The sequence below is a fragment of the Xenopus laevis genome, chromosome 6L, assembly GCF_017654675.1.
Source record: "Xenopus laevis strain J_2021 chromosome 6L, Xenopus_laevis_v10.1, whole genome shotgun sequence".
Lineage (NCBI taxonomy): Eukaryota > Metazoa > Chordata > Amphibia > Anura > Pipidae > Xenopus > Xenopus laevis.
The window spans coordinates 37,929,058-37,941,498 of record NC_054381.1 but is presented as its reverse complement, the minus strand read 5'-3'; the positions used below and the strand labels follow the sequence as shown (position 1 = coordinate 37,941,498).

The 12,441-nt window shown below is 42.1% G+C and overlaps 2 protein-coding genes across 3 annotated transcripts in view; one reads left to right on the top strand and one right to left on the bottom strand.

Moving 5' to 3' along the window:
* LOC108718876 (basic leucine zipper and W2 domain-containing protein 2) overlaps window positions 1–12,441 on the bottom strand; it is a 114,252-nt gene that overhangs the window by 44,368 nt on the left and 57,443 nt on the right. Inside the window, exon 1 of one of the 2 annotated variants that reach the window (XM_041565941.1) lies at window positions 6,980–7,108. The exons of the other annotated variant lie outside the window; for it this stretch is intronic. The gene's annotated coding sequence lies outside the window, so the exon portion shown is untranslated. Of the gene's footprint in view, window positions 1–6,979; window positions 7,109–12,441 lie in introns of those variants that run through there. 2 annotated transcript variants of the gene reach the window in all.
* LOC121394552 (ankyrin repeat and MYND domain-containing protein 2-like) overlaps window positions 7,452–12,441 on the top strand; it is a 56,075-nt gene continuing 51,085 nt past the window's right edge. The window contains exon 1 of the mRNA XM_041565944.1: window positions 7,452–7,584. Within this exon, the coding sequence (XP_041421878.1) occupies window positions 7,521–7,584 (64 nt within the window). The 5' untranslated portion in view covers window positions 7,452–7,520. The remainder of the gene's footprint in view (window positions 7,585–12,441) is intronic.

Sequence of the window (12,441 nt, the reverse complement as noted above, 5' to 3'; positions counted from 1 at the left end):
TTGGGGGCAAATCCCAGTGTTTTCAATTCTTAAGTAGTTCAGTAATTGGCACAAACACCCAGCCTACTGGTACTATAGGATTGGTCAATGAAGTTTTTGTTGTATTTTAAGCAAAACAAACAAAAAAAAAAAAACCTCTTGCTAAAAACGTTCTGTTCAGCACTTGACATAATAATTTGATGGCAGCCCTGGATGTGCTTAAATAAGCACAAACATGAAAAAGAAATGTTAAAGGAACAGTGACACCAAAAATTAAAAGCATTTCAAAGTCATTATAATATAATGTACAGCTGTCCTGCATTGGTAAAAGTTATGTGTTCGTTTTAGAAATACAAGCTGCTGTGTAGCCAGTTTCATTTTGTTTCTCTTTCCTACAGATAAGAAATATTAAGGGATAGAAGATATTATTAACATCATCAAAGGCAGTAAATCACAATGTTGCATACTAAGGGGCAGATTTACTATTCAAACTATTTTTTTGGGTACTTCGACCATCGAATAGGTCTAAATTTGACTTCGATTTGTAGTGAAAATACTTTGACAGAGCACTTATTTTTTTCATGCTTTTGTTGCTCCCCAACCCTTTTTAAAATTGAATGTAGCTCACAGGAAAAAAAGATTGAGGACCTCTGATGTAGAGACAATTTGCAATTGGTCTTTTTTAATATTTATGCTTTTTAAATTTTAAAATATAACTTTTCGTTTATCAGCTCCCCAGTGGAATTCAACCAGCTGATTGCTAGGGTCCAAATTACCCTAGCAACCAGGTAGTGTTTTGAATAAAAAACTGGTATATGAATAGGAGAGGGTCTGACTAGAAAGACCAATTGAAAAGTGGCTATAGGCCATTCTAGAACATCCTTAAAGTGAAGGTGAACTACCTCTATAAACAAACACTGTTGACAATCAATTACCGATGAGAGCCCACTTGAATTGTTATAATAAAAAACTGAGCCAACCAATGTCCCAATTTGATACCTGTAATAAGTGATCAACAAACCAAGAAATGCCTGGAACCCCAGTCCCCCCCATTTCAATTGAGTTGTGTGGCCAATCAATTCATATGCCAAACAGTCAGCTCCCGATATTTGGTTATCCATGCACTGAACAATACTGCATTAATTTGCAGGGCACAAAAAAAAACTTTAAACTGGATGCTTTAATTGCTAGAACAAAAACTTAGCTATAAAATAGTGATGTGCGGGTCAGGGTTTTCCTCACCCGCATCCGACCCTAACCCGCCCTGTTGCAGCCCGTGCCCACGCTTCCAGGGTCCTTTTATAGACCTGCGCCGTCCCACCGATGACATCACAAAAGGGGCGGGCGAGCAGACGCGAAACTATAAAACCGGGAACACGGAAGTCGGATGCCGGCATTTGAAGGTGGCAGTGTGAGGTCGTCCCGAATCCGCCCGACCCGCGGGTATCGGGTCGGCCCGCACATCACTACTGTAAAAACACTTTTTTTTGCTCATATTGCTTAGTAAGGCCATCTTAAATAAGCATGGGCCTTCTCTAGCATCCCTTGTTCTGGAGGGCTTTACCTTGCAATAACAATGGAGCACATGTTGTGTAATGGGCACTAGTGATGTGCCGGTTGACCCTATAGCCATGGGTCGGGCGGATTCTGCACAATGTTTGCGGGAAGCTCTTCTTTCTGCTCTCCCCCGTCCGTGACCTTACTGTGACGGCTTCTGCTTCCGGCAGTCACTATTTATAGACATGCTCCTGCCCCGTCTCACCCCCTTTCATGACTAGTGATGAGCGGATCTGTCCCATTGACTTCAATGCGTTTTGTAAAATTTTTAAGCGAAGCAGCAAAATTTCACGAAACGTCAAGTCATTTGGCACTTTTATGCGCAACAAATTCTCTCACTCTAAATGCATTAAAGTCAATGGGCGTTTTTTCTTATGGCGACTTTTTTTGTCCTAACGTAGGTCAATGGCAGGGGTGATTTTGGGGCTGCTGCTGTCTGAGGTCCAGCCCAGATGCATCGCTAGTGCATTGAGCACAATATCATTCTCTGCACTAAAACCCAGAAATTCGGCTCCTAAAGTTCCAAGAGACAAGGTTCTCACCTTGCCTTATGGCAGGAGCAGCCCTGGTCAATCTGCATTTTTTCTTGTGGTGACTTTTTTGTCCTAATGCATTAAAGTCAATTGGTGTTTTTTCTTATGGTGACTTTTAAATAATGGGTGCAATGATATCCCTACTAAGAACCAGGATACACAAAATGAGTATTGCAGTGTCATTTATAATCCAGTCTGGCCAAGCACTAATGTTCTTCTGGCCAGCAATAGAGAAGCAATGGCACCTCAGCCTTCCCATAACATGCCAATATAAACACCAGTTCAGACCTAATGTAACCCTGAAAAGTCAACAGGGCAAATTGAGGTGGCAAATCATTTCTGATTCGAAAAGTGGTGTCAAATGTTGAGCAAAAAGAAGTGGCTTTTTTTTACCCTGAACTACATATTTGCACAGTATACAACTCAACAACTCTGAAATGTGATTTCACACAGTATAACCAAGTAAAATAAAACCAATATATTTATGTATGAAAAAGGTCTGACTGAGAAACGAGTACATGCACCATTTTAAAACCGGATGACTTTTTCACAATCTTATTGCAAATAAAGTTACTTCCAGCAAAAGGCAACTAAACCCGATGAGTTCTAGGAAGGCCCAGGGCTTGAAAGTGAAATACAAATAAAATTGTGTGGTGTAGAGATGTAGAGATGCAAAGATGCTCAAAAAAATGACAGTCTTTAATTTCCCCTTGGCTCAAAAGAGATCTTTTTTTGGTCACAAATTATCAATTATTGTCATTAGTATACCCAAATACTACTAGAGCTACCCGGGAACCTACCAATATTACATGCCAATTAGCCATCATTCTTGGCCTTTGCATTTGCAAGCCTTTTGTAGCAAAGCTATAGTTCATGTAAACAGAAAGATACAGCAATTCCTAAATTCAATTTAATATTTAGCCAAATGCCAATGCAAATTTAGCCAAACCAAAAAATTAGATTTTTATGATATTTGAATGAGAAAATAAAGTTTATTGATTTGTTGTTTAGACAGATTTCTGTTTGTGGAAGGAAATAGGGCTTTTTTCTGTACCTAAGGATTCTTTTAAGGGGAAATAAAACATAAGAAAATTAGGGTAGCAACGCTACATGTTTTGTTTTAGGCTTCTATAGGTGGCCACAGTTGGTAGAATCAGTTTCTAGAATAGACAAACCCCTTAATTTTATGATCGATGATTTCTGATGACCCCCTTAGCTTTGCTTCTCAACAGCAGCCCAGAGCATACTAAGACAATGCAGTTTCAATGATACACAAAAGACAGCCTGGATGATTAATTTTATAAGGCTGTTGAACATTAAGGGCAGATTTATCAAAGGTCGAGGTGAATTTTCGAATGAAAAAAATTCAAATGTCGAGTTTTTTTGTGTACTTCGACTAGAGAAATTCGAAATTTATCATGTACTGCCTCTTTAAAAATTCGACTTCGACCATTCGCCATTTCAAGCCTGTCGAATTGCTGTTTAAGCCTATGGGGGACCTCTTAGAACCTATTTGGAGTCAATTGGCGGACTTTGAAAAATCAAAGTTTTTTTGGGAAAAACTTCTAATCGAATTCGATCGAATCCACTTTTTCTTTGATTTGTACGCTTCAAATTCGGACCTATTAGATCGAAAACTGACCTATTCGACCAAAAAAACAAAAAACAAAAAAAAACCTTCGGTTGGTCTTTTTGAATTCAAATTTCAAAGTTTTTTCAATTCGAAAGTCGACCCTTGATAAATAAGCCCCTAAGTTGAGTACTTAAAATACAGCATTTTTAGCCAAATTAATGTGTGGGCTCTAATTTGCCTTTAATGCAAAAGAGTAGAGAAAAGATTTTAAACTATAATGTAAGCAGAGATACAGTCTGACAGGAGAAAACAACACTACCCCCATGCTTACTCTTTCATCTCCGAGTTTCATGACTGTCTTGAGGAAAATGTACATGAACCAAATACAGCAATTAATATAAAATACCCAACATAGGAAAAATCAGCTAAAGAGTTAGAAGTACAAGAAAAAATCAAGTGCTGCTATTTCTTTAGTTAAAGATCTACTGGAAACCAAAGGAAAATTAAAGGGTTGATTATTATATATGCAAGGCAGGGTGCATTCATCCGAAGCTAAATACAGAACAGAAGCATTAGCTGTGATAAATAGAGGGTGTTGTTCTTAATGTCTGATGGAAACTTAAATGGGTGCTTCACCTTTAAGTTAACTTTTAGTATGTTACAAAATAAAAAAATAAAAAAAATCAGAATATCACACCACTCTACATTATACTAAAAGTTAATCTAAAGGTGAACCAGCCCTTCAGGGCTCTTACACACGGCCGTTTTTGCCTGCACTCCCCTGCGTTGCGCTTTCTTCGATTCAGCCACAGGGGAGTGCAGGAGTAGACACACTCAGTTGTTCTAAAGGAGGCTGTACTCACACAGACGCATGTATGCGCCAAACGCAGGTGAAATGCAACATGCTGTGTCCCACCTGCGTTTGCCGCTTACATGCATCTGTGTGAGTACAGCCCCCTTTAGAACAACTGAGTGTGTTATTCCTGCGCTCCCCTGCGGCTGAATGGAAGAAAGTGCAACGCAGGGGAGCGCAGGCAAAAACGGCTGTGTGTAAGAGCCCTTAAAAGGTTTTATATACCCTTGCAAAAACTTAAAATATTTTGTTTCTTGCAAAGACAATTAGGTTAACCAGCGAGTCTTAATCAGTACCCAATGTGCAACATACAAATCATTTCTATAAAAACAAAAGGGAAAAAAATGGAGAAAAAAAAGAAAACGGAAATATAAATATTACAAACACCTATGAACAGGCTATTCATGTGACCGTGTAAAATGCCTTTGTACCACCATCGCTGCCAGCTCTCTCTCTGCCCTCCCAGTGCCTCCGTACAGCTGCAATCCAGTTAATGACTTTATAATACACAAAAGCCATGAATATCTTGTAAATTATATCCTTATAAACGGTGAGTAGTGATGTCATCAGTTATAAACGGTGAGTAGTGATGTAATTTCTGTCACATGACTCACTAAAATTTGTGTATTATAATTAATAAAGTACCCCCAGTTGTAAAATATTAGGATATTATAAGTTACCTCGGAGTTCCATGTCCTGTATAAAAACACTCGGCCTTCGGCCTCGTGTTTTTATATGGTCATGAAACTCCTCGGTAACTTATAATATCCTTATATTTTACAAGAGGGGGTACTTTATTCACTATATAATCACAAAACGCACTGTGTTGCTTGGAATGAGAGAGGCAAAAGCGTGTGCCAAAGGGAAGGTGGGAAAGCAACAGGCTGTAATATTGTATAAATGTGTGCATACAGCAGGAGGTGCTTAGTAAGGATGTTGATATATAAAGACTTCAATTCACAATGTATGGAAGAAGCACCTACCATCGCCTTCACACGACAAACAGGCGTTGCTCACCAAATGACTTCATTAACACATTTCATCTTCAGCAACACATAATTCATATATGACACATGTTAAATGTATATTAGTAATGTAAGGAAATTCAAGGATAATGCAGAGATGTGTGCAGAACAAAAAAGCTACTTCACTACATTAATTGCACTCAGCCTCTCCGCTGTTATTCAGAAACACTATCACCTTTCCAGCGTGTAAACCCTTGCTACTGAGATTTGCTCATTATAGCACTATTTGGAGGCTTTGCATGTAAAAGTGTGTACTGTTGAATGAAACAGTAAGGGCTAAAGTCCACAGGAGATTTTGTAGGATGGCATCGGATTAAACCCTACAATCTAGTCGCGTAGGTTAAAATATAAGAGGACCAATTCAAAAATCTGATGGGTACACTACATTGAAGATTTGCCATCGGACATGACACAACTTTCGGATGCGTACAGTATGTTGTGTCTTGATCTGACGAGATAAAATCTGATGGTGCCTGACCGACTATATTTTCCCCCACCACTGAAATACAGGTACAGTTATTGAATGTCGGATGTAAATGCATGAACAAACTACACCATTCAACTTTAACTGATTCAACGTTACATTCTAGCTATAGGGACATCGGATTTCGTAGAATCCTACAAATCTTGTGCTGTTGTGTGGTGTAGAGTGCAGTGGCGTGGAGTACAGTGCAGTGGTATAGAGTGCAGCGGTGTAGAGTGCAGTGGCGTGGAGTGCAGTGGCGTGGAGTGCAGTGGCGTAGAGTGCAGTGGCGTAGAGTGCAGTGGCGTAGAGTGCAGTGGCGTAGAGTGCAGTGGCGTAGAGTGCAGTGGCGTAGAGTGCAGTGGCGTAGAGTGCAGTGGCGTAGAGTGCAGTGGCGTAGAGTGCAGTGGCGTAGAGTGCAGTGCCGTGGTATAGAGTGCAGCGGTGTAGAGTGCAGTGGCGTAGAGTGCAGTGGCGTAGAGTGCAGTGGCATGGCAAGATCAGATCAAATCTGACCCACGATATCTGATCAAAATCTCTTGTGCAGTTTTACACAGTCAGTGTATGTGTAAAATTGAGTTCCAGTGAGTGTAGCTGTTGGGTGTATGTTTAATAGACAAGTACTAGTGTAGCAAGTGTGTATTATAGAGAGTACTGTGTATCAGTAAGCGCCAGAGTGTAGCAGTTGTGTATGTGTGTAATTGTAAGTACCAATGACTGTATGAGTTGTATGTGTCATACCAAGTACACGTGTGTAGCAGTGTATGCATGTGAAATTGTAGTATCACACATGAGTGTAGCAGTTGTGTGTATCAGTAGTATCACACATGTGTCTGTGTATGTACAAGTATGGGGAATATGTGTCAGTGCATACAGCGTCTGTGTGGCCGGTTCCTGTATGTTTCACACTAGACTTTACACTAGTGGATGTTCCAATGTGTTTCCACTCTCCCCATTGAGGCAGATATGTGTGAGGCAGGTGCCCCTGGAACTTACCTGTAATGCTGCTCGGGTGGCTCCGCTGTCACACACAGACACTCGCAGAGACCCAGGCAGACAATAGGACACTGGCTGAAGGACAGTCTCTATTACACGAACTCCCACCGCTAGCTAGCAGCACTGCACACAGCCTGGTGGGACGAACCAACGCCACTAGGCGATAGGGGGAAGCATTTTATAATATCTGCTCCTTTTATGCTCAGACAAGCCGCCACATCCCACTCGAAATACTGCGGGTTGTTAGTCCACATGTTTCTATTGGTATCGGTGCTACTTATTGTTTCGCATGTGTTCCGGAGATAAAATAGGGTTTTTTTTTTATTGAGGGGGGTGCAGAGTGGTTTATGCCAGGGAGCAGCGCTGTTGCCAGGAGTTGTGATGGTGGAAGCTGGTCGCTGAATGGATAGATGTGTTTAGCTCCGAGTGGGATTCCTTGTTCTGAGCCGGTGAGGAGGTATCACAGCGCAGTAAAGGCTCATTGTTACCTGATAGCCCTCAGTTAACCCTCAGTAGTTGTCAGTGGTGCGGAGGCTGCGGCATGGCTCCCAGGAAAGGAGAACTGACAGAGGACGAGAGGCAGCTGCTCACACACATCTCCCAAGGTGGGTAACTTGCCTCCAACAGCTCCGGCTTCACCTCCATACACGCCTAATGCAGTGGCGTAACTAAGGCCCCCGAAATGGGGGCGGGGGGTCCTGAGGGGCCCCGGGAGCCTTTTTTACGCCACTGGTGGTAAGCAAGTTGAGGTAAAGCAAGTTGAGCCGCTAACAACTACTATCCCCTCTGCTCTTCTGCTCATCCTGATTTCTGGCTGTCCAGCGGCAGCAGCACAGGCTTAATAAGAAATCAGCCGAAAGGAGTCCACCCCAGCTTTGTGCAAAGTGCTGGATAAAAGGGGCAGGAGGATTGAGTGGTTTATTCCCCGACCCCTTTATGTCATGCGCAATGGGATTCCCCAACCTGATTACAGCTGCTAGGGTCCTACAACTTTCTAGCAAGTACTGAAGCCTGCTAAGAGTTCTAATAGCACAGCTCCAGGTTACACGTCACTGAGGAAGCCGTGCATTATGGGAGGAGCAGGCGCTGTAGAAGGGAGATGGTTAGGACTATGAGTAAGTGCCCATTTAGGCACGAAACGCTTGGGCTTCTTGTATGTCCTAATAGTCTTTTATTTTATTAAAACCTGAGCTACAGATTTACTAGCAAATGAACCTCACCCCACTTTGAATTCTACGGGAGGTGATAAGGGCTGTTGTAATAACAGGGCAAAAGGGGCATTTGCTCAGGGCCCACTAAACTCGTGAGGAAACAAAGCGCTGCGATTTCGATTATAGCCAGCGGGAAGGCAGTTCAGGGCGACTAAATCTTCACATGTGTCTCTGCCCTAAATGTAGTCATTGTGCACGGCTGCCTGAATTACACAGACTCACATCAAAGCTGCTAGAGTGTAAATCGCCAGCGGGATGGCACTCGGAAAGCTCCTCGTGAGGCGACTTCGGAAAGCAAATCGTTCTGAGTGCCATCCCGCCAGCAATTTACATTCTAGCCGGCGGGACGGCATTTAGACAAGATTAGTTGCCCTGAGAAGAGATGATTTGTCGCTGGGCGACTAATCTCTCCCAGTAGCCTCGTCTGCCACCACCCTAGGGTTAGTGCACAAGCTAAGATTCGGGAAGATTTAGTCGGGCGACAAATTGCCTCTTCTTCAGGCAACTAATCTCCCTGAAAAGCTTTGCCTCCGGCTAGAATGTGAATCTCCGGTGCGATGGCACTCGGATTGCTTTGTTTTCCAAAGTCGCCCGAAGTTGCCTCACGGGGACGACTTTGCCCTAAGAGAGAGCAAATAGGCAGCAGGAAGAACAGCATCTCATATTACTGATTCACTTATTTAAAACTTCCCGCCTACACACGGGGTCCTGTGATTATTTTTTACTCTAGGCTTTGCAGAAATTTATGGCTATCTACTCCCCCCCCCCCCAGGAAGAAAACCCCAGTGCGAATTTCAGCCTTAACTCTTTCCTTGTTGTCTGCCATTACTGCTGAAAATGTGATGTGTGTTTAGTTTTATACATGTGCTGAGGCCGATGTACATAAAAATAAAATTTAGTGGGTATCATTTGTGAATCTGCCATTATACTATGAATTGTGGTGGGTATTACATATGAAATTGTTTCCCTATTTTATGCTTGTCTATGGTTTTTCTTTTGTGTTCTCGTAACTTTTCTTTGTTTTAGCTGTTCCATTTTTTTTTTCTCTCTCTCTCTCTCTCTCTCTCTCTCTCTCTCTCTCTCTGGCAGGGATCCCCTTTAATTATGTCAAATAGAACTGCACATGGGTAGGATAAGTTGGGTCCTAGTTATCTAGATAGCAGGCCTACTATTAGTATGGAGCCCCAACAGGCAATAGGCTAATTCCATAATGATCATGTATATTTTCTAGGGATGCACTGAATCCAGGATTCGGTTCAGAATCCGTACAGGATTCGGCTGAATCCTTCTGCCCGGCTGAACCGAATCCTAATGTGCCATATGCAAATTTGGGGCATGAAGGGATATTGCGTGACTTTGTCACAAAACAAAGAAGTAAAAATTGTTTTCCCATTCCCACCCCTAATTTGTGTATGCAAATTCGGTATTCGACTGAATCTTTCGCAAAGGATTCTGGTGCCTCGTGAGGCAACTTTGGGCGACTTCAGAAAACGAATCGCTCAGAGTGCCAGAGAGGCTAAAATGTAAATCGCCGGCGGGAAGGCAGGGGAGACAGTTCAGGGAGATTAATCGCCCTGAAGAAGAGGAGATTTGTCACCGGTGACTAATCTCCACGAATCTGCCTGTGTGCCCTGACTGTTATTCAGCAGCTCTCCAGTTTGCAATCTCAGAAATCCGGTTGCTACGGTCCAAATTACCTTAGCAACCATGCATTGATTTGAATAAGAGACTGGAATATACCTGTAAATAGGAGACATCCTGAATAGAAAGATGAGTAAGAAAAAGTAGCAATAATAAGAAATGTGTAGCCTTAGGGTAAGGCAAGACGAGGAGATTCGATTTTGCGCGACTATCTCCCCGATCTGCCTCAGCGTCTTTTCACCATAGGCTACAGCGCAAAATCGCCTGCGCTGAGGCAACTTTGGGCGACTATTGAAAACGCATCGCCGCGTGTGCATTAGCGCAGGCGATTTTGCGCTGTAGCCTATGGGGGAAAAGACGCTGAGGCAGTTAGGGGAGATAGTCGCGCAAAAGACGTGGCGATACGTCGCCAGGCGACAAAATCTCCCCGAATCTCCTCGTCTGGCCTTACCATTACAGAGCATTTGTCTAGATGGGATCAGTGACTCCCATTTGAAGGTCAGAAAGAGTCAGAAGAAGAAGGGAAAACATTTAAAAACTATAAAAAATAATGAATGAACCAATTGAAAAGTTGTTTAGAAATAGCCATTCTATAACATACTAAAAGTTAACGTAAAGCTGAACCACCCCTTTAACTATAAAAGCTGCAAGAAGTAAAGCTAGGGTTGGCATGCTCTTCTTTCTTTGATATGAATAACTTTTCCATCAAGTTTAATTTTAGGCAGCCAGACTGTTGAATTATCAGACAGGAGTCAAACCTTGAGTCTAGTTCCCTGATAGCTTGTGGAGGAAGGTGACATTTGTTACGCTCATACTAACAGGCATTTCGCCATGCGCTTCTCTGCGGCCAGTTTTCCTGCATTCCGCCACAGGGGAGCATAGAACGAAACGCATCCCGTATCTCCCTATTGTGCATACCCACACAGGTGTTTCCAAGTGCTGATTGCAGGTGGAATTGTGGAATTTTTTTTTTGCACCTCTGGTGTGCTTTAACACATAAGATTGCACTTGTGATCTATGGCACTTTGTGCACTTTATGCAACACTATGTTCTTTTACTCAAGCCTTTTGACAACAATAAAGAAATTTCTATATTCAGGTTGATAGGCTTGGGTTGCACACAGTCACTTTTTAGGATTTTACTTATTTATACTATGGATTCACCTAGGCACTTTTTATCACTTTAGGATCTTGTGCAATAAACCTCCATGTTGCACACTGATATGGGTGGGGGGTGGGCTAGATGTGTCCATCTGTAAAAGAGCAACAACAATTTTGGCGAACACCATTTAATAATTAGGTGTACTGCAGATCTTACAAATCTTTATTCGTAGGGGAATACTACATGATTTTATATGTTGAACATTAGTAAATATGCACTGGCTGAATCATAACTAAGGTAGAGTTACAAGCAACAGCTCGGACATCATGTTTAACAGCCATGCAGCACATAATGGAGACAGAAAACAATATTTCAATATAACATCAATAACTGTTTGCTTTTGAATCTGTTTGAGTTGAATGCTAAGGATCAATTGCAAACTCACTATACAATTATGTCCCATGTGGTCCCCCTTAAAGTCGCTGACTAACTCGGAGTTAGAGAGCTGAAAAGCAGGAAGTTGTGTTCTGGCTATTATGTTAGACATCCTGTCACTCCAACCTTTATACATTACTTTTTTGGCTATATTAGATTATTTTTTTTATCTTGCACAGCCTATTTACCCAGTTTTTATTTTTATACTGAACTGTTCCTTTAAGACACCCAGCACCCCTCAATACCATTTTCATACTAGTCTTCCCTGACATATAAAATCATGTTTAGCAGTGTCTTTTTAATATTGTGAACTAATTTTAATGACTTTATTTCATAACATTACATGTTTCCATATATCCTTTTATCTCACTTAAAGGGGTGGTTCACCTTTTAGTATGTTATAGAATGACCAATTCTAAGCAACTTTTAAATTGGTCTTCATTATTTATTTTTTATAGTTTTCTAATTATTTGTCTTCTTCTTCTGACTTTCTCCAGCTTTCAAATGGGGGTCACTGACCCCATCTAAAACAAATGTTCTGCAAGGCTACAAATCTATTGTTATTGCTACTTATTACTCTTTCTATTCATGCCCTCTCTTGTGATGTGCGGGTCGAGTTTTCCTTGACCCAGCCCGAACCTGCCCCGGACCAGTCCGACCCCTCTATTTATAGACCCGCTCCTGTCCCGAGGTGATGTCATGAAAGGGGCGGGGTAAGCGCGAGTCTATAAATGAACGGCCCAGAAGCCAGCCGCCAAGGTCACAGTTGGGCAGAGTGGAATGGAGTGCTCAACCTGAACCCGCCTGTGGACCAAAGATTTTTCACGGTAGCCAGCCCGAACCCGTTCAACCTGCGGGTTTTGGGCTGGCCCTCACATCACTAGCCCTCTCCTTTTCATATTCCAGTCTAATATTCAGATCAATGCAGGGTTGGTAGGGTAGTTTGTACCCTAGCAACCAGATTCCTGAAATTGCAAACTGGAGAGCTGCTGAATAAAAAAAGCTAAATAATAATATGGGTTCCGTTATCCAGAAAGCTCAGAATTACTGAAAGGCCGTCTCCCATAGACTCCA